General features: G+C 35.7%; 1 protein-coding gene across 4 annotated transcripts in view; it reads right to left on the bottom strand.

The window, feature by feature from the left end:
• ERCC6L2 (ERCC excision repair 6 like 2) overlaps window positions 1-27,098 on the bottom strand; it is a gene marked incomplete at its 3' end in the record, with an annotated part of 54,134 nt that overhangs the window by 5,169 nt on the left and 21,867 nt on the right. For 3 of the 4 annotated variants that reach the window (XM_082782537.1, XM_082782539.1, XM_082782538.1), the window contains 8 exons: window positions 25,367-25,438; window positions 24,039-24,184; window positions 18,089-18,184; window positions 16,622-16,721; window positions 15,503-15,655; window positions 14,771-14,851; window positions 12,063-13,254; window positions 11,221-11,375 (listed from right to left, as the gene is read on the bottom strand). In XM_082782537.1, coding sequence (XP_082638663.1) covers window positions 11,221-11,375; window positions 12,063-13,254; window positions 14,771-14,851; window positions 15,503-15,655; window positions 16,622-16,721; window positions 18,089-18,184; window positions 24,039-24,184; window positions 25,367-25,438 — 1,995 coding nt within the window. Of the gene's footprint in view, window positions 1-11,220; window positions 11,376-12,062; window positions 13,255-14,770; window positions 14,852-15,496; window positions 15,656-16,621; window positions 16,722-18,088; window positions 18,185-24,038; window positions 24,185-25,366; window positions 25,439-27,098 lie in introns of those variants that run through there. The other variant, XM_082782540.1, reaches the window with a different exon arrangement.

Below are 27,098 nucleotides of genomic sequence, written 5' to 3'. Positions count from 1 at the left end.
TACTCTGGATGACACATGGCTGATGTTCAAGCTACTGATAGCATTTCCACGTGTATAGATGAAAATATTCCCTGTATTTTTCTACTTGCATTACCATAAAAAAGTTAAAACTTCAATCAACACTTCAGCACTGTATTTCTTAGCTTTCTTTTCAATCTGATGTCATCTGTTAGTGATTAATTCTACTATTTCCTCCCTCTCAAAAAACCTTTTTTTTTTATTCCCATTAAATACTTGCCTTCTAACTTAACAATTCAAATCAATTTTATGATGAAAAATTCCTTTTGACAGCTATTTTCTTTTTCTCAAGTGCTTTCTCTACCATCACATGTCCCTCCCGTTATCTGTTCCTACATCCAATTCCACTTTGACTTTAGAAACCTGGTCTTGTGAATCTGAATTATCATGTGCGTCATATGCCTCAGGCAATCTTGCAAAGTAAGACAAATCAATTGAATCTCATTCAGCTAGGAACCTCTGACTGTTGTTATTACATTACTGACAATAGCACATTCAACAATGTATTCATACAAAGGGTTTCCCATTCAAAAATTTATGACCTGAAGAAGGGAATAATACAGGAAAGAAAAATCCTTCACCCCAAGGGTTCTGTGCATTGGAAGTGCACTTTACCTTTGCTTATCTTATAGTATTGTATATTAATTATTTTACTTAAATAACCACAAGTGCTGTTGAACTTCTTAAAAGAACATGCTGATGAAAAAGAATTCTTGCCAAACATTACGCCATCAGACACATCACTGTGTTCATTTTTTTTTGTGTGTACTGCAGTGCACATCTTCTAATTAGCCTTATGAAATACATGATGTAAAGCTAAAGCAATCATTAGTGGATCCCAAATGTATTTTAGAAGATCTTTTTTTAAAAAGGATTGACAGCAATTACAAAAGGAGGCTTTATTAAATACTTAAAGTACACATAGAAATTTTCACTGCTCAAAGTACAAATTTCCCTTTAAACTTCACCACTTATTCACTGGTCACCTGATAAATTAAGTGCACATATACTGAATTACCTGTAACACACCTTTATATGTTACTGCATTCTTCACATTTTCTCCTGTCTCTAGCCATTTCACATTGGCATGGGAAACAAGTAACACCTAAATTCCTTTTATCAAAGCCAAAAAGTACTAATGTATTACTGAATTACTGAACATTATATTTTTACTACTGTCTTCAAACTTCTGCCATTCCTCTTTGCCAAGAAAATCTCAGCACAAAGCTTAGGAGAAATAAAAAATTTATCTTCAAACACAGGCATGTATATAACACACCCAAAGAGCTATAGATACAAGTTGATCAGTAGAAGCAACATTTTTTTTGGATTCAAAAAAGTTACATGAGAGAAGATTACACTGCAGAAAACATCCCAGTAAATGGGGAGGGGCAGGAGTGTGTGTGGAATGTAAAAAAAAGAGCAGTAAAATGAAATTCTGAAGTGTAATTGTCAATGATGGAAAGTAACATGTAAATAAACAGTCATTTCTTCTTGTTTTACACTTATTTTCTTATCCTGTCCCATCTTCATTTATTGCATTGGCTCTAAAGAGCCTTTTCACATAAAGCAATAGGAAGGAAGAGTGGTCATTACATAACTTTGCAGAAAACAGTTTTAAAAGCATTCAGAAAACCTTGGGACTCTTACCACTCATGAACAAATGTCAGAGAAACCATTCATTTTCACCTTTCATGTTCCATTTAAACTCTGGGATTTTCAACTTAAATATGACATATACACCCTTCCTATCTTTCTGCCACAGCAAGTATTTTCCTCTATTCCTTCTTCATTTGTTAGGTACTTGTCTTACTCATAAAACTATACCTAAGGTTCTGGATACTACTAGTAAGTTCCAATTTCTTGGAGTTGCATTCTATATACGGGCTGTAACCATGAGTCCGGCACCTGCACCTTTGAAGTATTGCACAGTGTGCATCAGTGCACACTTAAAGACTCACGCTCTTCAAGGACATGCAGCTGAGAATCAAGCAAAAATGTAAGTGCTACAGCGCAGCCGTCACTTCTGCTTAGAGATTCCAACAGCTCTTGGATCTGATTGCTCCATGCGCCTGCCACCACACAGTTACAGGAGTTTTTAAAACAGCATACACATACCCAAGCCAATTCATGTCTATTTTTGATGGCAAAAAACTTCTACCTAAGTCCTTCCTGCTACAGGCACAGAGAGGTGGCTGCGCCCTGTAGCAGTGAATGCAAACATACACATATGAGCATCCTCACATGTGACCGATCATTTTAGGTCTGTGACTTCCCCCTTTTTCTCTGTAGCTCCTTCAAGCACAGCAAGAGAGAACAATGTTCATCTTAAGTACAGCAAGATGACAACGTGTGATAGAGCAGATGAGCAGAGTCTAGGGGTGAGATGAGTAGAGAAAAAGACACTGGTGCTGGGATAATACTTTTTTTTAGGCTGTCTCTTCTTGCCTATGGCATTTTCTTTAGTAACAAGTTTGAGGATAATGAAGTTCCTACAGAAGCCTGAAGATGAAAACATGTTTGCACAATTACTCCTCATCCATAGTTGCAGGACATCTGAGTATCATCCCCTCTTCTATTGTTTAACTGAAGAACCATTAATGGCAGGTACCTTGCCGGGTACTGCTTCACAGCAGCAATTCCCATCTCTGACTTCCCCACTCACACCTGAAGCAGTGTTACTAGCTTTTCTCTACACAGGAAACCACTGCTGCCAGATATCCAGGATATCATCCCTTGAAGAGTTTTGTTGTTTATTTTTGTTTCTGAAGTGAACAAGAATAGCCTTCTCAAATACCTTGTTACCTCAATCAGAAAAAAGCATGAAAACTCTGAGTTCAGTATGACTATCCTCTTAAAACTTGGCATGCAAGCAAATAATAGAACTGCAAGGTAAAATATGGCATACATTTTCCCACTATTCTCAAAACCCGACAAAACAGACAATTTCTCAGGTATATTACAAGTTGCAGCGGATATTGGGCAATTGCTATTTTGACCAAGTGATACTCATTGTATTCCAGTGACTGTATCTATCCAAATTACAATTCTATATTATTTTAGTTAATCTTTTTTCCCCCATTAGTTTTCCTTTTTTTTTTTTTTTTTTTTTGGTTCTCCCCATCCCCACTCCCCAGAAGCCTTTTGGATAATATATATCCAAAAGTATGATTTTTCTATATTCTGTTCTTGAATATATGCTATTCTTAGATAGTGTTTTTACTTTGTCTACATTTTATATACTTGCCAGGACGTATCATATATAAACAGACTAAAATGTTCGTTACCTGTTTGTCTTTGGTCTCATTTTCTCTGTTCTACACCTACTCATGTCCAACAAGAATTTCTTCCTAAATCATTTTACATGTCAAGGAAAATGGAGTATAATAGTGTCCTCTGAAAATTTCACATAGTTTATCTAAAATTGAGGTCCCTCCACTCAAGATCATAGAAAAGCTATCTTCATGGAATAATCTGAATGCTTCCACCCAATTTTTAAAAGAAAGCAGAATTGCTTTTCTACTTACAGATGATACAATACTGAACAAATTATGTACTTCAAAGCATTATAGTGACTTACACATCCCAGTTTGAAATATGCCTGCATCTTACTGTATATTAAATCAATTTAACACATACATTAATTTTCCTTCTGAATTTAACTTTCCTAACTGAAAGACAGTCTTAGCCAGATTGAATTGATCTATCATTCTAGCAGAATAGGATTATAGAATGAGAATTAGAAGTAATTGCATGGCTAATGTTGAGTAGCTCAACTGTCTAGAAAATAAAGCTAACCTACTCTGGAATTTTAAAATACTCTTGAACAATTGCATTTATATTAATTCTGAATTAAAATGAATTCTATGACACCTAATATTTGATAATATCATAGCAGACCAATAGCTGAAATACCATCCAAGCTACAAGAAAAAAGTTAGACTTAGATTTAGCCAGTGTTCCTATTAGTCCCCCAAAATATTCAACCAACACACAAAGCAGGACTTGCAGTTTTATGTTTACCAGAGCATGGATAGACCAATATTTAGCTACACCTGCTGATAAAATAAAATTTATCAAAGCAGTATGTATTTTCCCATTCTTCATCTCACTTTTTTTTTTTCTTCTCATCCAAACAGAGACTAAGGACTACACAGACTCTAGTATTTTGCTTGGCAGTGGAAAATAGCCTACTAAGTCAAATGAGGACAGAGTGCTTTCTTTCTGTTTTGCATTTACTTCTGAGTTCCACTGTTTCTTCTCCAATACAGTACCAGCAAATTTTCTCATTGGGAGCAGTTTCTTTTAATTTGTTGTTGTTGTTGTTGTTTTTTAAAATAAAAAATTCTTATAAGCCATATGACCTTTTCACAACAAACACAATGCCATAAATTATGTGCCACTTATTGTTACTGTTTGGATGAGAGGAGATAACCAACCTATCTCAAAATTCAAAGCTAAGGTTAACTTTATTCCAGCAGAAGTCTATGGATTTTCATCTACCTTCTTTTCCACTCCCACCCCTCCATCAAACAGCAGCAAAACAGAAAGCCAGGCATGTACACCATAAAGAAAATGCAACTTACATCGCAGAATGTCACTTACATGCTGACCAAATTTAAAAATACCTACACCATACTGAAATAGTTAATTCCATTGTAAACTGAAACAGTAATCTCAATAAAGCAGCATTACAGGCCAATCATTTGGGAACAATTACTTTAAAGCTGAATGGCATTCCCCATCCCAGAAGAGCAAGCATAATGGAATGTTATCTCCCCAAAGCCTACTCATTGTAAACAACTATCTAAACTTGTTGAACCTGAAAGCTGTGCAAACACACTGCAATCAGAGTTACTATAACTGATATAAAGTCTTTGTTTAAATAATCTACAAAATGTCAATGCAATACAAATACAATAAAGAGAAATTCTTAATAACACAACTTTTTTATTTACAGTATTCTCAACAGCACTTAAATCTGCATTGGAAATACAAAGGGCACGTTTTTTCTCAGGCTGACAGCATGCTTAGTTCTCTCATTTACACCACATTGCAATAACATAAAGAGGGGTTTACCATTAATCCAGGTTTTACTACAAAGCATCCCGTTATTTCTCTGTCCAACACTGGCAAGACTGCCAAATGTCTGTCATCCAATTCAGAGGATTAAGTCTTCTTTTATAGTGTGATTCTTGTACCAATTTATAAAAATACAGATATAGTTTCTTAGAGCTGGTCACAGTCTATATTTTGGCCTGAATTCATGCCACAGAGGTTGAATATGACAGCTGGCAGGAAGCAGAGGGGAGAATACATCCTCCCCCTTTCCAGGCACCACATTTCTGTTGCCATAGTGATTAATCCTCAATTGAATGGCTGTCTTTGTACATTTCTTTTCAGTAAAACTAAGTAAACTTAAGTTGAAAACATACAGTTGGCTGACAAAAAAAAAAAAGACTCCACATATTCAACAGGTACAGTAGAAGTTCTATGTGACTAATACTTTTCCACGTATTAAAAAGGGCAAGTTAGCTCTAATGTGGGACATCATCATTTTTTTCAATTTACTTAGTATGCCCTTTTCCTATTTTTGACTATTATGACACATTATGCCTTCTGTAAAGTCTTCCCCAGGCTTCAGCCCCCTCTCTTCACCCCTCCCCCCTTCCCAGGATTCCTATTGAAGAAATACTTCACAAGTTCAGCTTTACAACAAGTAAAGAAAGCCTACTTCAGACTTCTGTACTTGCGTAAAATATTTCACACGGGTTGTTTTTGCCAATTAATTAGGGAATTAATTAAGGAATGCAGTCATTTAATTCAGAATAGACTAGAAACATTAGAAGATATTTAATCTTGACTCTGGGAGGCTTCTATTCCTTATTGTACCTAAGAAAAAGCTTCACAAAAAACAGTGCAAGTTACCCAAAAAACCAAAGTAACAAGCCCCTACACTGCAGGTTGCTTTGGAACCTGGAACCCACCAGGAAAAAAACCTCTCAAATACTTCATTGATGATTAAGATCTCAGAGAAAATGTTAACACTTTCATTTTTACCTAAAATTCACAATGCCAGAAGAATTTTGAACAAAGTATCACATGAATGAATCTCAAGACTTCTTTGTTTGCTTCCTGAAAGGCTGAAATAACTGTACACCTAGTCTGAAAATTACACTCTGGCTTTAAAAGGCCACCATGTCTGGTCTGGAGGTTTCTTTCACATTTTTTGTAGAAGTGCTTGTTTTCAATATTCTTTTTTCTGTAGTTACATGAGATAGCTGAAAACCCAAATAAAGAACTTATTTTTTAATAGATAGTGATGAAGTAATAGACAATTCTTCACTTGTTTGATAAAAAGAGAATTTCTAACCAAGTCTATTTGCACAGATGTATAAACAGATTTGAATCAAAAATAAAATGCGGAATGAAGATGATTCAAAGGCATTAGAGCAGCCTAAAAACAACACAGAAAATGCAAGCAAACAAGATTGTTACTCTAGTATCTTTTTTGTTTTTTTAACATAATCTTATTCCTTCATAGTTCTATAAGAAATATCAGAAAATCCTTCTTAGAAATAATCTACTGTGAAATAGCAGATGAAGTCTATCCAGTGTATCAGTAAGGAAGCTGCAAAGAACAGTTCTCAGTAGTTGTTACTGTGGTAGATATCTGCCACACTAAATGACATGCATTTTCCACTCAGGAGTTTAGAACACTGAAGTCTGGTGTGATATTCTCTGCATCATGGTATCAGACAGCTGACCTGCAAACTGCAATCTGAGAGACACACTTAACTGGTCTCTGAAAGACTTAGTGCTAAAAATACATTGCATAGCCCAGAACCTGCAGAGGATGGACTTAGTGGAAATTACTTGAGATATAATCTATATCTTCAAAGTTTGTTCAGAACAGCTGTTTGCCACATTTCTGCATGGAACAAGGAACTTAAACACCTCTTCCTATTGACACTTCAATGCCTTTCACATAAATAGCACTATCAGAAACATCAGCTCTTTGGGAGACATCATATAACAGTACGTTCTGCTCTTCTGTTCTCTCTTCCCCAAATCTACATTGATCTGACACTGCCAGTTGTGGTCAATGGGCAGAATTTGGACAATTTTCAGACACTAGGTAATGTGTATGACTCAGAAACTGTTGTTAGGAGGCTAAAATATTGTTACCATAATTCCAGTTTTCTGCCTTTAAGGGATATCTAAATGTATAAGTACTATGTCTATCTAAAGTAAATAAATTAAAATTTCTAATCTTTTAAGTGCATTCCTTGTTATATTTGAAAACTAAAGTTAAAGCAGATATACACTGCTACAGATGTCTATTTATGATAGCTCCTTCTGTAAGATGACAACAGCTTCTCTCTTCACTGGAAACATCACTTCATCTTACCTACAGCTACAGCATTTTCCATTTTTATGCATTCTGATGACCTCATCAGACAAAGGGTAGATATTCCCCAAAATACAGTATCTTTTAGTTTCTTCAAGAGCATGTGATAAAGACATTTGCTTGCTTCTTCCATTGTCATATTCAAACTATCTTCAAATGGTTATCTTTCTTTAATTCAAATACTGGACAGGACTCAGTTTGGCTAGTAATATTCATCCACGATGTGGTTTACTTTCTCGTTTGTCTACTTAATGCGTATATCATCTTGTTACTTTTACTACTTTTAGATTTTATCTAATTTTTCACAGTTGAGAATTTGAGAGAGCTCTCACATGTTTTACTCTCATTTCATGATGGCACGCTTCATATTCTGTTTGCTGTTACCCAACCCAACTGAATTTTCAGCCATCACATAGAATCTGTGGATATCCACACTAAACAAGAATACCCTATTATAAGAGTGGATGTTCTAGCTAAACTAGCCAGTTTGTACAATTCATTTGAAAACAAACAAGAATTGAGAGTATGACCGTGTTCCCTAACACCTCTGCAGAAAGAGTCAAAAGCTCTGCAACAGACTTAGAGGTGTCTATCAGCCCAGTTCTGGACACTGGAGCAAAAACCAAACAAGAAGAAATAGTAGCAAGAGCTGTTTCTTGTGGAAAAGAACCAAGACTTTGTTTCAAAATGCCTTTAGAGGTAGAGGAGGTTAGGAGGTTAACATACTATGTTTCATTAATCAGAGAAAAGGCAGATGATACATGAATCATAGCACAAGTAACATTAAGGACAGACTGACTATTCCTTACTGGATAGAAAACATGCTCAACTGAAACTTACACTTCAAAAAACATACATTAATACCCACTGCCCAGATCTCACAGACTTTCTGAAGTCAAATTAAGGAAAGAAACCATCAACAAGACACCTTTTCCTATCCTTAAGTTCAAATCTTACACTTTTTATAATCAGTTCATTAGTTACCCATGTTCTTAAGTACAATTTCCTAAATTCCTGTAAAGCTTTCTTTGACTAACAAAAACTTCCTGTTCCCTAACCTTCTACCTCGATTCCCCAGGATCCTCATGCGTATTGTAACTTGTGGGCAACTTAAGTGCCTACATTAGTCTCCATGCTTCAGCAATAAAGGACTAATAAACCTAGATTATCCACTGTGGATAGGAAAAAAGATGAATTCAACAAAATGTCAATATTCTGATGAGGCCATCTTAGTTGCTTATTACTTATTATTTTTGCTTATTACTTAATGCTTATTATGTTGTTGCTTTCTACTCCTGTGGTTCTAGATTCATACATAAGTAGAAAGAGAAATGCTTTAGTCAATCTTTGAGATCTGCAGGAAAAAACAGTATTTCCAAACAGAAAACACATCCACTTCAATTGAATGCTCTGTTAGTTTTCAATGTTTTTGCATTCCTTTCCCAAAAGAGTCATTTCTTAAAAATAAAGTAAAATAAATTTAAAGGCAGAAACACCTTATTATAGACAGATTGTAGATCAAAGCAGGAAGACACAGTTGGCATAGATAAACTGAACAGCATAAAAAATATTTTGATCGTCAAAAAGAGACTTATGAATTGAAAATACCAATTTCTGATCAGTCTTACGTAGAAAATCAGAAAATTTGATTAAATGTACTTTAAAAAAGGACATATCATTCATAGGTCTTCATGATGCTCTCAAATAAAGCTTCAATATAAAATAACTATAAAAAAAACTTCTGTTTAAAAAAGTGATAATTCAAAGTAAACAGAAACAGCTATACAATAATTGTTAGTCCCTGTTAGAATAATGATGCTAGAAATCAAAATAAATGAGAAATTTCAGTTATCAGAAATTCTGTTTTTCTTTCAAGAACTATCAGGTTATAGTTAAGATTCCAGCATTTAAGACTATCACCATTTCCCTAAAACTGTGATGGAAACTTAGCTGTATTTTTAAAATAGTATTACATCTAATACTAATCTGTTGAAATCTTTTTCGGTAAGCTTCACTTGCAATCAGCTTTTTAATTACGATGAATTAGTTGCTCTGACAATGAAACCAAACTTCAACTAATGCAAATTAATTGAAAAATGGTCTGATGGCCAGAAGAGCAAAAACGATCATATTTTTCATAGAAAACGTTTTGAAACTAAAATAATGAATAAATGAACAGAATAAAAGTTATATTCTAAGTAGATACTCTTTTCAGATGATTTTATGAGGCTTTAGCAGCTCTTTTTTTTTTTTTTTAAAAAAAAAAAAAAGCACAGAACAAGGAATTCCAAGCTCCGTGTTTAAGAATAGGCAGCCATAGAGGAATTATTTCTAGATTAATGCTTTCTATGTCAAAGCAAGAACAGGAACTGAAATCAAGAGGCAGCCTTCTCCATAATTACTGATATCTTCCTGCCTCATTCAATCTCCAAGAGAATTGATACTACCATTGCTTCTGAGTCAAAGAATAGATGGCTTAAACTGACAAGTTAAACAAGAGAAATAAATTTATAATATTTGTAGTCACACAGGCTCTAGGTAATAATAGGTAAACTGCACAAACAATACAACTGAACTCTCACAAAATAAATGTTGAGAGAGATGGATCAACACACAGTTGTTCGAAGTTGTCCTTTCAACATTTTCTTTCATTTATATTTAATTTTATTAATGTTACCAGCAACACCCATTAAGACAGCATCTTTCTACATTCCTGAGTATTTTTGACCTACTTTTCTGTTAAGAAGGGACATTCTAATGCAAATGTATTGGAATTGAAAGGCCTCACTTTACAACAGTTGGCCTGGTTTGATCTTCCCAGTGTAAAAATTCTTTGGCATCCCTGCTAATGGCTCTATTAGTTACAGTACATCAACAACACTGGAAGAAACTCTTTTAGCCACTGTGGATGTTCAACATCCTAGAACGACAAAATCTTGTATCTACAATTCCTACAGTGATTGCTAATATGTTTGTAAAGACTAAACTGGTTATTCACGAATTACTTATTATATGGTTGTGGTTTATCTTAAGGATCAGTCTAGGAAAATGCAAATGTTTATTACAATGCAAACAACATCAAAGCGTCCAGATAATCAGAGTAGATTAAAACCACTCTGTAATAAGAATAAAAATACACAAACTGTACCTGAATTTATTCCAGATTGTATGTATTCCAAATGTAATTAAAAAGACGCATGACCAACAAAAAACTTAAAACGTATCTGTTGCTGCAAAGGAGCTCTCCCAGTAAACTCTAGTTTTATGTTTCAGACATTAAGCGCAGACTCTAATGACCATTAATTTAACCCATTACAGCAACTGCATGTTTCCACCCTCAAAAAAAAAAAAATCTTCGAACTGATTAATGTTTGACTTTCCATGCCACAGAGATTTTAGCATGTGCTGTGGAAACTGGATTTTTGTTAACTGAATCCAGGTCAAACTGAAGATTTTTCAAGCCTCAAATCAGAGCAACATGGCACAGAATTTGATTTCGAACACCTAATCTTTACTCCTACTGTTTCTCTCAGAGAAAAATCACGCAGAGGGGTGCTCTGTTGCTCAATTCCCAACTCTTTCAGGGATGACCAATACGAAAAAAAAAAAAAAAAGGTAATTTATTAGACCACCATTTGACCCTTCTCCTCCTCCTCCTCCCATCCTCGGTGACTTTGATCATTCACAGTGGCCATTAACAAAAAAACCACCAAGTTTGTTACAGCTTTTTAAGATGAAAAATGAGGATAAAAATAGACTAAAACCAACATTTCCCAAACATTTCTCTTTACCTTGGCACTACAGACTGTTACATTAGCAGGGAGCTGGGAAAATTGCTTCAACTCAAATACATCTCGCACTGCCCACCGGCTCAAGTGATTCTCAGCCTTGCTGGATCCAACCACATTCTGATTCGAATGTATATAAGCCACTTCCTGAACACCATCTGAAATATTAGGAGAATGATATCAAAGATCTTGGTTATTCCAAAACTCTTAAGGTACACAGTTATCCTCAAGAAGCATATCGTATCTTAAAAAGGTTTTACTTGAAAGCTGTAACTTTTGCTATTATTTCACTCAGCCCTAGGTTTCCCTGCTCTGTGAAATTAACAACAATCATTAGATTTATCCAGTTTAATGCTGCTGCCACTTCAGTGTGGGACTTTTTCAGATTGAGAAAGAAGTTTCAAAGTGTCCATGATTTAATGGCTGCAATACTGATGTTTAAAGTTCAGTCACTAACAGAACCAAATCTTCTACATGGTATTTCAAACTCTTAAGTCACATAAATAAAAACTAAGACATGTGAGGAAAAACTACCATCCCTTTCAAGACTTTAAAGTCTTTACTGTTTACATGGCTCAATTTGTGAATTCTTATTAAATCTTTAATCCTAGCATTTTTCAATGGACAGTAAATGTTCAAGAAAATACTGCAGAGCAGCCCATTTCCCCAGAAGACAGGAAAGTAAGGCTAGCAGGTAGAAAGAGTAACAGCAAGACATTATGAGATAACTTAGTACATTGTTACAAGATAATGAACAAAAGAACTTAAAACCTTCCAACAGTGGTAAATTAAACACATTACTACTCTAGATTAAAGAAAAGCAAGGTAATTAAATGAATAGTTACCTAAATATTTGTCCATCGATTCCACTTCGTGATCCTGATGGTCAAATTCTGCTTTATGTGCATAACTTTTATGCCCAGCGTAACTGCTGGACTTCTTTTCTGCAACAGTGCACATTCTATCTTGAATAGGATGGAGGATTTTGGACCCAAACCGAACTGTCTGTCTCTGGCTTTTACACTTATAGCTTTGCTTTCTGGCATGAATCTTCTCAACTGGTAAGTTATCTTCAGAGGATGAAAATTCATCTATGTTCTGAGATTCACTTTCCTTTTCTTTTCTACTGGGTTTCGCTTGCAGCTGAGATTTGGAGCAGTTACCGAGTTCATTGCTATGGGCATGCCTTTGTTTCCGTCTTGGAAAGCTGGAAGTTCTCAACTTTTCCGATTCAGAATTACAGGGAATTTCAATATCATCAGACTCATCACTCACATCACTTGCACCTTTCAAATCTCTTGCACTGTTCTTGACATCTTCAGAAGACCTGATTTTGCTGACATTTGATTCAGTACTACAGAATCCAAGTTGCCTACAGTCTCTTTTAAATATAGACCTATCTTTTGCTGACTCTAAAGGATTTTCAGACAGTGATCTGTGTATTTCAGCTCTTTTAGTAAGCATTGCTTGGTGGCATGCTGAAACTTGGGTTGGAAAGATAATGTTATCATTCTCTTCAGAACTACTTTCAGTTTCCATCACTACATCATTCTGCTTTGAAATGCACTGATCCTCATCTTCTCTATCCTCTTCCTCCTCAGAGTTTGATAAAACAAGCCAATCTGCACTACACATTTCTTGTTTGTCAGTTCCATTTGGTGACTGAGCAGCTTTGCTGCGCTCTGAAACATGCACATGGCTTAGATGTTTCTGAACACGAGTACATTTGCTATTTACATTTGTTCTTGTAGTCTGACCATCAGAACTTGAATGATAAGAGTTGTCGTTATCATTTTTTTTGGTAGTTTCAATTTCACTCTGCAACAATTTAGAAAAACCACACTGCATTAAGGAAAGCTGTCCCTTTGTTACTGTTAAATTATTTGCACTGCAAGGCCTCTTTCTGTCATTTCTTTTCATGGAAATTTCCAGCATATCATCATCACTAAAATCATTATGAAGATCTATTTCTTCTCTCTCTAACTGTGCCTTGGAGTTTGGGGGATCTCCATCTCCTCCAAAGTCTGGTCGTTCATACTAAAAAAAAGAAAAATAGATTATAGCTGTTAGATACTACAAACAAGGTGAGGCAGAACAAAGTCTTTAGCAGAACAATAAAGAAGACAACACTAAAAAATTGTTAATGCATCTCAGCAGTGGGCAGCATACTCTAAATCAACATTCGTTTTCCTAATTCACACCCATATTTTTTCAGTTTATACTAATCTTGTTGCAACTTTCCATCTTTCAAAGGTAGTTTGAAAAGTGACTTAATGATTCAAGCCATAAAAAAGCCTTTTTATGAATGGTATTCATAAAAAATCTCATTGCACTATGGTCAACCTCCTTGTATAAGGCAGCTAACAGTTTAAATGAGTTGTAAGTACTTAAGATTCTGCTCTAAAATTAGTTGAACCCTACTGCAATACAACAAAAATTACCTCCAGGCAACCTTAAAACACTTAAAAACCTATAGGAGTCCGGAGTACAGCTCTAAAATTGTATATTACTGTGACAAGAACTGTGACAATATGTAAATGGGAAGTCAGAGGGTAAATACTCAACTTTTTTTCATGTAGAAAAGTTTGAAAAGTTCAGCTTAATATATTAATCTTGATACAATCCTGCCTGTGAGAGTATTTAACATAACCCAAAAATTGTGTCACCAAGTCCAATTTGAGGTCATGACCACTGTGAAGTCACACTGATTTAAATTAGTATTGATAATTACCTGCAGAACCTCCCTTCCAAAACATAAGAGATAGCAGCTAATTTTCAGTATAATTCGCTGTGATATGATATTTTCACCCTTAGAGGCCATATTCTAGACTCTATTGCTTATTTCCCAAATCAACTTAATATAGTGTTCGGTCAAAAAAATAAATAAATAAAATGTTTACATTTAAGCCTAGCCTTTAAAGAAAAACTTCTCTGGTTCCAGAAGTAAGCCTATAGATTCATTACTTGAATTAAAAAGCCATGACTGAACAAACCACTGATACAATAATCGCTGTTTTACTCCATCAACTAAATAGCCCATGTCTTCCACAGAGGGCCAAAAAGCCTGAAACAAGTTTTCAATCCTCTGAAACAACTCTATTCCTTTCCACAATTACCTAACCAAAATCTTCCAAAGAGCAGTAGGTGCCAGATTCTTAAATGACTGGTTGTTATAGCAGGTCATATTGTGATAGCATAAGGCTATCGCTCTTAAGGCAGTACAGAGCAATCCATCAGAAAAGAATGTTGCTGTATAGTAACAGCATGTTAGTAAAACTTTCATTGAGCCTGATGATACCGAAGTACTGTAAAGGTCACAGAACACTGTAACACCAGATGTTCAAAATATTCTATTGTAAATCCAGACAGCAGAACATTATATAATGATTTATAATATGTACAACAAAAGGCAAGCAGCCAATGAAAGACGGCAAGTGCAATCACATGTAAAAGCATTACCAGCCTAACAACGTACCAACAACATTTGCTACTGTAGTGTCACAAATTAGAGAGACATTCACACTCTGCCCTGTATCCCACAGAGATAACTCACCCTTTCTGAGCTGTATGGAGGAGACTCTTCCTTTAGCCAAGTAGTTGCTGTCATAACTCCCGCTTCTACTCGCCCTTCCCTCTAAAAGAAATCAAAAATATATAGAGAACAAAAATTGTATCCTCTCAAATTAACAAAGGCAGACCTAACAATATATTTTTTTCCCTTACTATAGAGGTATAGGCATCTAAAGTATAATAAGCAAACCCCAGACTAAGACCTGCATTTTAGCAATAAACTTACTTCTCTTTTGATCCAAACCCATGACCTGCAGGAGCACACAACCCACGGGAAAATTGACCTATTGTATAAATTGTATCTTACACGGTTTCAATATTTTTTTTACACCTTTCTTCCCCCACAGCAGAATACTTGCTACAATTATATATATTAATAATTACTTAAAAATAATTTGCACTACATGTTTTGGAACTGGGACAATAGCCTACAGAATATGAAACCTCAGTTGTACAACTCCCTCCTGTAACATAGAGAAAAAACAACCTTAAGCAAATCAAAAAACTGTTCAATAAAATTTAAGGAAGTTTTTCCAGCTTATATTCTGCAGAGAAATTAGCAGGCCTATTTCATTTAAGGTACTACCAAGACACATGGTTAAGGTTCACCATTCTGTTTTGTAAAGTGCTTCCATTCAAAATTCTGACAAAATATCTCATGAGAAAGGAAAAATATAGAACTAATAACCAAAAGTGAAAGGGAAAGACTTCACACCTCTAGGATTTCTTTGGTAAGACAAGACCCATGAATCCTGAGTTTGAAAAGGTTATGGATCCCAAAAAGCTCTCCCTGATGTTCCTTTGATCCTTGCACTGCCTCGAAATACCGCTTGGCATTTTCACTTCCAACCACCGCGCAGTGTAGTTGCTAAAACAGAACAACACAATAGATTTCAGAAGTGTTTGCTCCAACAACATGTCAGAATTTCCTGGCATCTATGTTATATACACAGCTTTAGTTAGAGACAGCAGAAATTCCTAAGGGAGGATATTTTGCTTTAATTTCCCTGACAGATGGTGGTATAATAGACTGTGGTATAGTATGAAGCTGCTTAGTTTTACTGAATAAATGAATACACATCTATTTCAAATATTTTACTTCACTGTTATCTAGTATCAGATACCTACTATAAGAACTACTGACACTCCCTCTGTATCTTGACTACTTATTTTTTTTACACAGCCTTTGGCATTGTATACTTACTTAGTAAACACTAAACACAGCCACAGGATAAAATATTCAGAGATTAATAGAATTAAATTATTATGTACTCTTCCAAAGTAGCTTAAACAGAAGAGACTAAAAAGCCTTCCACATGAAACAGAAACATGTAAGTAAATAGTTTATCAGGCAGAATTCAAGAATTCTTGAAGTCGGGGAGATTTAGTTTTATACAAATGTTGAAAAATGTGCAGTCCTTGGAATAATGTATTTGACTTTAAGAAAAAGAATGCCAAAACTATGGTTTTATGAATACCAGAGATGTAATACTTTTTGTACCTGTCTCTCAGTTGTTGGTAGTACTTGAGCTCTACTCACTTCTAGTTCTAGCATTGAATAGGCATTTTCCTAGACAGCACGTCTCTTAAACTATGTAGGCCAGTAACTATACAACCAAATTACAGTTTAACTTTAGCAACCAAAGGCACAGATTATATCGTTCTTGAATTATGCACGGTATTCACAAAAGTATACTTCAGGATACATATATAATTTGAGTTTCTGTATTTTAGATTTCAATTTTATTTGCGTCAGACACATGGCTAGGTCAACTAAATGAAAACTGAAACACCTATAAAACCCTTTTTATTTAAAATACTTTGTGAACTTTACCTGCTTATAAACTTGACGTAAGTACATCATCTCCTCCACAGTTCCCAAGGATATCAGTCTAAACACTTTAACATCCTTGCATTGACCAATCCTGTAAGCTCTTTAAAGAAAGTGACTTATTAAAAAACATTTTTTTTAAATAATTAAAGAATAAAGCAAGCTTGTAGGGCAGTGAAACAAAGATCACCATTCCAACAAAATGAGAATGCTCCAAATCATTTATGAGTTACTTTTCAATTTTTCCAAACTCTCTCAGTATTTAATTCCCTTTTCATTTATCCTTAGTTTTCCACGTTTCTTCTAAGTCCTATCCAGCTGCAAAAACTTTCATCTCTTTGTATCACAAGGCTTGTCTCTCATTTCTCTAAAAAACACTTCCACTATGTTTTTTCAGGGTCTTTTCCCTCTCCCTCTGCATCTGCTCTTGCACAAGATATTCTTGTATTTGCATTATACATGAGTTAGATCATGGATTACTTCGGGCAGTCTGTTCTTTCTTAACTTTATAAAGCACTTTGCAAGTTACAACATCATAAAAATAACTAATGAACAGGCAGTAGATTATCTAAATGGCAAATTCTGGGATTTCTAACAAATTATATTCAGAAAATTCAATGCATGAAGTTCATGAGACGCTGACCCAATTTATAGAAATGTGATCTTAAGAAGACTCTTTTAAAGACGGTCCCTTCCAACAACACGCATTTCTGATATATGTATTTCTGTAGGACAGGTGCACATAAACACCTCTTAGATATCAGAAAGATCCTGAAAGCAGAATTACATAATTGGATGGGACAACAAAAATAAGTTTGTTTCTCCTCGTGAAAATACACGTATCTACTGAATTTTTAAGGCTTCCAATGATCTTTACTTCCACAATTCAAATGTTTGTCCTGAACTCCTAGGGAACATCCTGTGGTCAAAGATCCTAGAAAGACAAACCAAGATTCCTAGAAATACTCCACAAAGGAACACTATCATGGAAGTGAGTGCTGGTAAAAGACTAATCTCCACAAGGGTGTGGTAGAAAAGAACATAAATGTTTTTCTTAAAGGATTCTGGAATTCAAAACATCACTTGAACTAGGGTCAATGACAACGTACTTTGCCCTGACAAACACAGGAAAAATGCCATCCGGCTCTACCCAAGCACTTGTTTTTAGAGATAACAAAGAGTTACAATAACTATGACTTTTTTTATGAACCAACTGTAATGGTGCCACAAAAATAAAATGGAAAATAAAATACAAGATTAAGATATTAAATAAGATACAAAATAATGATTAAAAACAAGAACATCAAAGCTAAAAAAAAAATAATTTAACCAGACATTTCTTACTGTCTTACAGATAAGCCAGACTATTTAAAAAATGTCTTCCCTTAGAAAAATTATAGTTGGACAATTAGATTACATAACCAAAACAAGAGTACAATATAGTTCACGTTACGCATTTTGAGAATATACCTGTCAATAGCCTGAAGATCATTTGCTGGGTTCCATGTTGGATCAAACAGTATTACAACATTTGCACCCACAAAATTAAGACCCAGTCCACCAGCCCTAAAAACATAAAACAAACCAAACAAAATCGGCAGAATTATGTGATAGCAAGAACAACACTTTTTTCCCCTCCCCCCCAACGTATTAGGTCCATATAAGCATGAATCTTCCTTGCCTCATTAAATCAGCACTACAGAGATACTGGAAATTGGGGCATGGCTTTGTGTTAATGCTGTGTTGACAGCTCTGCGCTAATGTTGAGCTGACTGCCTCCAAGCACTTAAATAACCACTACTGTGAGATGCAGTCTCCTCACCTAAGTAGCAAGATGACTACGAACTGTATGACCCATTCAGTCACAACCAACTGCTGTGACCTTCACTACAGTAGAAATACTGACTTCTTCATGCAAGCTGAGAGCTATGCAGCCCAATTCCCCCAAGGAGTATACTGTAATTCATAACCATATTTTTAGCAATTAATATTACAGACCCATAACAGAAACAGGAGAAGTATAGCTTAAGCAAAGAGGGACTTAAGCATCTGCATTGAATTTTATTTCCTCTAGTCCCAGTACATGGTCTTAACAATAGTGCTATACTTCTTGGATTGAACTGGTCAAAATCTAGGGTAAGTTGCATCTAGAAGAATGAACAACTTTCACCAGTCTATTTGTACAGTATTTAAGACAACTGCTAAAAATAAAGCTAGCCACACATCTGTGTATGAGCAATACTCGTATACATTACATGTAAAAAAAAAAAAAAAGTCCCTGTAAAAAAAAAATTTCTACTGTTGGGGAAAAGAGTTGCAGAGGTACCACTTAAATCACCATAATTAAATAGCTGTGGCATGATTACAGGTAAAGCCTGCAATCCAGAAGAGAATTAGAATATACATTTAACCTGAGGTAACTAACTACCTAATGCCCTGGCTGAATCCAACAAAACTGCTCAGTTACTTGAGTTTGAAATGTGCATAGCTGTATCAATTGATAGGAACCACAGTGAGGAAAATACAACTTCTCATCCAACTGCAAAACAAGCATATACTGAACATTCTTTTCCACTGTCTCAACTAATGTTCCTACAGAAAAGACAAAGACTTCTCTATATAACTACAAGCTAAATAATAGCATTTAAGTACTAGAACAATTGTTTACATTGTCATAGGCAGCAATAATTTGAAAATGGGATTTTCTCAAAGACTTATTGCAAGACTTAAAAGTCTACTCAATACAATTTACCAAACAACTGTTTAACAGATTACTTTACATTCTGCTTGTTCAAAGCAGTGAGAAAGATAAAGGTTACAGGGAAGTGAACGAATGGAAACAGAAACCAAAAGCTTACAGAACCCAACCACCTTCTGGAATATTCTTCTAATGTAAACACAGTTGTGGTCTCTTCCTACTAGGTGTAGCGTGGTGTAGTGTTAATAAACCCTGGAAAGGCTGAGGGTATAAAAACCTGCCAGTATTAATGGAGGTTTCTGGAAGATGAGCAATCTCAACGTTTGAAATGTTGAATAAAAATCTTTGTGTTTTTCAGAATAATTTACTGTATTTTTGAATTTTGGTGTATTTCTTTTTACTGAGGGCAGAATTCATACTCTCCTCTTACCAAGACAACCATGCGGTCAGACTGATGCATAAGTCAACACATATTTCCAAATGCTTTCTCATAAAAAAATGCAGTAGTTGGAACTGAAATATTAATTCTCAGTGAAAAGCCTCAGTGCAAGTTAAATGGACAAACTGCAAAAAATAACTAAACAGGATACTCAGTGTTCTAAAGATTTTACCTTTCAATAATTTTAGGCATGTCACAAAAATTCAGATACTCCAGAACAGAAAAACAATGCCACCTATATCCTTCATGGACAGAATGAATGCAGTAGCTAGTTTGTGCATTGTAAAAAAAATATCCTCCATTTTAAATATCATTTTAATCAGCTGTTTAAGTCATATTACTGTAAGATGGTCCATGCAAATTAGTATAATATGACTTGAATGAAAAGCCCTTTATTAAGGGCCTTATAACATTTCTATTGCAAACAACTGTTTTCAAAAGATCATTTTATTTAAGACTGCACACTGCTTTTTTTTTTTGTATCCTGTCACTGACAACTTAATACCACAATGTTCAAAAGTTACAAAACACTATTGCATTAGGAAAGTTTCCATGAAAGCTGTGACTACTTAGTTGTATTTACTGAGATGCTTTTGGAGCTTACAAGTTCTGTTTCAGTGAGATCTTGTGGCTGAGAGTTCTTTCAGTGTGATTAAATGCACATAGAATTACTTGCAATAGTTGTGAAGGTAAATGAAGCTCTGTAATCACGTCTAAAGCAATGAACAGTCCAGTAATGGGCAGTAATTCTGAACCCTGCAGGCAAAATGGAAACATATACTATACCTATTCACGATAGAAACAGTCTACAAATTTCTGTACCCATCATCATCATCTAAGCAAATCTCTCTATATAATAAAAAAAAGAGAAGGAGGAATAGATTTTCATTAAATTAATTCCTTCAGAATAATTCTAAGTAAGGACTAGCATTGAAAACCCAGAGAAAGGTAACTTAGCTGTTAAAGTGCAAATACTTGTTCTTATTTCTTCCAGAAAATTGTGATAGAGCCTCACCACATCGACTTCAGTATTGTCTGTAGGCAGTTTCCTCTCTTTAGGCAAAGGAGCATCAATGAAGTTCTAAGCTCTCACATTCTATCAAGTTAATAATTCCAGCAAGTATTTCTAAACTAAAAAGTACTTCAGGTGGCCAAGAAGGCCAATAGTATCCTGGCTTGCATAACAAGCAGTGTAGCCAGCAGGTCTAGGGAAGTGATCATCCCCCTGTAACCAGCTCTGGTGAGGCTGCACCTTGAGTACTGTGTTCAGTTTTGGGCCCCTTGCTAGGAGAAGGGCAATGTAGAGACGGGCAATGTAGAGACGGGCAATGTAGCTGGTGAGGGGTCTGGAGAACAAGTCTTATGAGGAGCAGCTAGGGGAGCTGAGCTTGTTCAGCCTGGAAAAGAGGCGGCTCAGGGGCGACCTTATCGCTCTCTACAGATACCTTAAAGGAGGCTGTAGCGAGGTGGGGGTTGGCCTGTTCTCCCACGTGCCTGGTGACAGGACGAGGGGGCATGGGCTAAAGTTGCACCAGGGGAGTTTTAGGTTGGATGTTAGAAAGAACTTCTTTACCGAAAGGGTTGTTAGGCATTGGAATGGGCTGCCCAGGGAAGTGGTGGAGTCACCATCCCTGGAGGTCTTTAAAAGACGTTTAGATGTAGAGCTTAGGGATATGGTTTAGTGGGGACTGTTAGTGTTAGGTCAGAGTTTGGACTAGGTGATCTTGGAGGTCTCTTCCAACTTAGACAATTCTGTGATTCTGTGAAAAGTACCGTTCTCTTCTTCCAAATAATCATGCGATCTCCCAGCAACACCAGTGCAGAACTGAAGTACTCCAAATCAAATTTTACTTCATGAGCCCTAGAAGTTCCAACAGATCTAAACCTCTTTTTCCATAAAGATCAAGGATGAAATATCATGATCTATATCTACTGGCCTGATGGAATTTTTAAGCTCTGATGAAATCAGCCATATTTTCTTTCAACGTAAAGAGTTTACAAACATTATGAATAGTTATGTGAGTCTGTTTGGTACTAACATTAAATGCAATACCTGAGGTCAAGCTATAGGGATACAACTTCAGTTTTTAACTTTACTATTTAAGGCTCCATTTCTCAAAAACACATAAACCAATTAAAATTTGAATTTTCAAATGTCTATGAACCATATAGAGACAACTCCTGGCAAAAAGGCCATTTTACTTATATGAAAAATGGAACACTAATGAAAAATGGGAACACTGTATGTTTAACAGTGAAGTCATCACCACTGTCTGCAGTGTAACTCACTGATTTATTGATTGGTACTTCCTGTTTAAAGCTGTTAATTGTGTCAGTCGAATAAAATGGCAGACTCAAAATCACTACGCTGGGAATTCATCCTTTGCAGAACACATTTTTACAGCCAAAAGAATGCGTAAGTATTTTTGGTGAAAAACAACATTTGTCTCTTTGAGCAATGGGACAGAGCACATACAAATTGACTACAGAGAACAGTCAGCCAAAAACTTTGCAATACAGTATCAACAGAAGAGCATGACCCAATTCTGTCAACATGTTTCAACTTACTATGTAATTAGAAATAAGACAATAATATAAAGCCCTAATGCTTGAAAAATCTGAGTAAAAGGAAAACCTCTTGTATGGTAGAATGGAGATAAATAATTTTCTGATTTCCAAAGGATTACAAAACTTAAGCTGCTTCCAGCACTATGTATTAATCAAGCAAAAAGATCACTTTTTGTCTTTTGTGGTGATTTACACTAAGAATTGCACCTCCTGTTTAACTTAGTAAAGATAGGTTATATTGACTGCAATTCCATCATTGATTGTTCCTTCCATTTACTAAGTTGAGAAATGCTAAAACCACTATCAATCACCACTACCAGGCATAGGCATGCACAGCTCCCCTACCTCAGTATTCACAAGTGCAGTAAGAGAAGGTCCACCTCTATTCACCTAACCTTCAGAATTGTGTCTGTGTAAATTAATAGAAGAGGACTGAAAAGGTTATAGCAACAAAACTGAACTACTTATAAGCACAGACCAGTGAGTTGTCTTATGCTACAGATACAGTAATACCCTGCTGTCTTTGGTGGCAAAGAACAGGGACTCTTGAAGGTCTTAGGGAAGCTGATGGCCAAAATCTGAAGTTACAAGCAAAGGCACATGACCAGCACTACAAATCTCCTCAGAAGCCCGCACACATGCTCCAGAGGGTATCCAAAGACAGTTCTGACACGTGTTTGCAGTGATTTTTAAGATGATATCTGATTTCTAATTAAACAGAGTTAGTATGGACCCTTCTATTTTACTCCAACACGTATGCTTTTAGCAAAGGACCAAAGTGATGGTACAGATAAAAGCATGTTTGCACGTTACATGGAGTTTCACTTGTGCTGCTGAGCAATGCTGGTACAGCATCAGGACTTCCTCTAATCCCCCCCCCAGAGCCAGCAGGCTAGGGGTGGGCAAAAAGTGAGGAGGGGACATCACTGGGGCCGCTGATCTAAACCAATGAAAGGGATATTCCATACCGTATGATGTCACGCCCAGCAATAAAAGGTGGGAAGGGAGAGGGAGAACAGGGAGGCTTTCATTAGGTAAGCATGTAACTTCCTGTGCAACCATTATGCATTTTGAGGCCTTGCTTCCCAAGACATGGGCAAGCTTTGCTTGCTGATGCGAAGTAGAGAATAATTTTCTCCTTTTGCATCTGTTCAACCTTTACTACTTTTTTTCCCCCTAATATTATTAGTCCTTAATTAATTAAACCATCTTTATCTCAACCCATGAGCCTTTTTTCAGCAAAATTTTCCCCCTTGGTGTTTTGAGGAGGGGGAGTAAGAGTATTGTAGTGTTTAACTAGCCTTCAGTATGAAAGCACCACAAGTGTTTATACCCACTTGCTAGTTCTATTAATAATGTGCAAGAAATGGAGTTGGTCTACAATACAGTGAAAGCTTTTGGTAAATCATGGTGTTATGTCAGTAACTGTTTCCTCACTCCTACAGGAACTGGAAATTTGAAACTCTAATTCAGAGGATCTCCTTTCTTCAGATCTTAGAAGCCCTCAAAAACAGAGGAGATGGGGAGGGCGGAAGCCTCTAGAAATTTTACAATGTGGGTCCACAGCAGTAAGTCCATGTTTGCCAACAAACATACTTCGCTTTCTCCAAAAAGTTATCCCTCACAAGATCATAAAGCAAAATCTAGAACAACCTATTTTTTACGCAGTACAACATCTGAGTGAAACAAAAACACAAGAAGTTAAATTCTCTTACATTGTAGATACTAGGCATATGTTGATTTCTTGATTTTTGTTGAATTCTCTTACGATTCTCATCCTATCTTCTGATTTTGTATTTCCATCAAGTCTTCGGTAATCTAGCCCAGACGCCATACAGTACTGCTCCAGCACATCTAGCAGCTGGGGGGGAGAGGAGGAAAGGGGAAGAAAAAAGATCAAGTACTCATTGGTATCTTTTCAATTACATGTAATCACTAGCGCCTTCTTTCTTGAATATTTCCTATAGACAAAGGAACAAAAATTAGAGCAAATCTTCCACATTTTGGTATCAGAGCCCTTGACTTTCTATAGCTGTGATTCTACAGCACTCTAAGGCGATTAATATTGGTCTGCTAGGGTCTCATACTTCCACTCTGTCTGTCTGTCCCACCTCTACATGATGCTGAGTCAGTTCACCTCAATAAGCTGATAAGCAACTTAAAACAGTTTCCTACCATCTTAGCAAGTTAACGTGACTTTAGGTATGGTAAATGAGCACCAGAGCCAACAAAGAGAAACAGGCTGGTATGCAGTCAGAGTTTAGAGGCATGGAGTAGAAGAAATTGCAGTAACCAGCAGACTTGTCCTGAGCACTGAACCACAGCTTAAATCACCTAAACATTAACTTGCAATCTTCCTTACAGCCACAAAGTGATTAAATATTTAAGACTCTGAATTGTCATTCAGTATTATAATGCTTTTTTTTTTTTAGTGCTATCATTACAAACGTTTAAAGAAACCAATGTTATATATTGCACCACTTCAAGAAACTCAATATTTCCTGACAAGAAAATTATAGAGCAAGTCTCTAAAAGCAAAGTGCAAATACCACTCTAGCTCCAATTAAACAGCCTTAAGCTTAAAACAACTGGTTTGGTGTTTCAGTCTCAAAGCTGAAATTTGAGTACTGCTGATGGTCAAAAGCCAGCAAAAGAGGAAATTTAAATACTTTGCAGAGCTAACACAACAGTTGTATGATACTTCAGTCGTAATTTGCAGTGATGCTGCTCTAACTCAAGATGCACCAACTGAATTCAGTATTACAAATATACCTCAAGTACTAAAACAAATCTAAAAAGCTGTAAGGAAGTAAACGGAGGCTTATGTCTATTTTGCAATCAGTATTTTTATCATGAGATAACATAAGGTTTCAACATGCTTCTGGAGTATTGTCTGCTGTCCTTCTCTATCATCATTTCACACAGCACAGAGGAAAAAAAAAAAAAAAAAAACAAAGGCAGTTGAATACTGTTTATGTCCTTACTGCTTTACACATCAGAACTTGCTGCTGTGGTTAATAGAGAAAAATCATAAGAAACTCACCTTTGTGGAAAAGGAGAAAAGAAGAACTTTGTCCTTGTTTTTTCTAAAGTGATTTAAGAGCTGCTGAAGAACCTACAAATGAACCACAGAACACAAGTGAAGAGATTTCATCTACAGGTCATCTCAGATGCACTCAGTTGTGTTTTCAGACTTTAAACATGCTACACTAATTGTTTGCAAAGCCAAACAGCAGCATAACAAAATTAGTTTTGTTAGTTTTTTAAAACTAACATAACAAAAATGTCAAAGGTAACAGATGCTGAATGTATTCATTTTCCAGTAAGTATCTCCATGGTAATCATACCATTAACAGGTATATTCAGAAGCTATTTGTATCAGTGCATAGGCTGCAACAAAACGTTACTTATCTCACGCTAGGTCAGGTCGCAAATTCTTGCTTTTAACAAATGTGCAGAATTCCCCTGAAAACAGGAAGGCCTGTTTAAGTTTTCTGCACTACATCTAAGTTCAGAACTTCTTGGAACTTGTCTTCTTAAAATAAGCAGTGAGACATATGCCCCTCCCCGCTCCCACTCTTGTCTGTTGCTCTGTTTACAGTAGGATCCAGCTTCCCAGACTATGCACAGACATTGAAATGCCAATAATCCGCCCACACACAATGTTCTTCTGGTGGGGAAGCAAATAATCTAGAGCCGTGTGTATAATAGTGATACTGTTATTTTCAAAAGAAGCATGTCCACATCTGGCAATGGCAGCTCCAGAGTACTGCGTAGAAGCAATACACGAAGGGGAAAGAGGAATTTTTTACACCATGTCTGTAGTTTTCTCCCACTGGGCAATAAATATTTAAAAACTTGTGTTTTGTTTTCTTCTCCCACTGATAAATACTTACACTTTTAATTCACTCTAATTTCACTAGAAGCCTAACAAATCTTTGACAAGCAAATAATGAGGAGTGTTTATATTAATTTTACAGTTCTGGACAATATCTAAAATATAAGACAGCCATTCTACACCATTTATAAACCCATTTGTATATAATAGCCAGAAAGTTACAAGTGAAAACAATGTAGAACAAGATGTTTTACAATTAAACCAGGCAAAAATAAAAATATAAAACTGGATTTATTTTATTAGGAAAAAGAATCACATCAGGTAATTTAGCAAGAGTTAAGTGACTTACTTTTGCATTGTTTAGTTAAATTAAAAAAAAACAACACACAGTGACATGCTTTTAAAGCAGAAGGAATTTGGTTACTGTAGTTCTGTTATTATCAGAATAAAATATAGCTCAAATAATTTCCTATGGGAGAACATAAAAACAAATCCACCCAGTTTGTTTAAATAAATTGGATCAATGTCACGTCCATGGGGATTTTAGCTATTCTAGATCATAAAGAACACTGAAAAGTAATGAATGATTTTACACCGAAGAGAAATAAATTCTATGCTTGCACATCAAAGTATTATTCTGAAATCTGGTAGCTTGAAAAAGTAAATAATTGTTCATGAAAAATAATAACTGATTGTTCCAAAACAAAAGTATTTTTGTATGAGTCCATGTAAATTTACATCACTACATATTGTGAGTTGTTTGACTACGATGAAATTTTGCCAATCATATCTGAGAATTCTTACATATACATGTCCATACGAAATTACAGGATTTTTAAGCCTTCAAAACAACGTGTACTTGGGTTACATTTATATTCAATAGTGGAAGTCACTGTTATTTGCAAGGTACTCCCCACAGACTTCCGTATTCCTACTA

Source organism: Aythya marila (assembly GCF_965140915.1).
Source record: "Aythya marila genome assembly, chromosome: Z".
In the NCBI taxonomy this organism is placed as follows: Eukaryota; Metazoa; Chordata; class Aves; order Anseriformes; family Anatidae; genus Aythya; species Aythya marila.
Note: the sequence above shows the minus strand (reverse complement) of the source record. Positions and strands in the feature narration are given on the sequence as shown.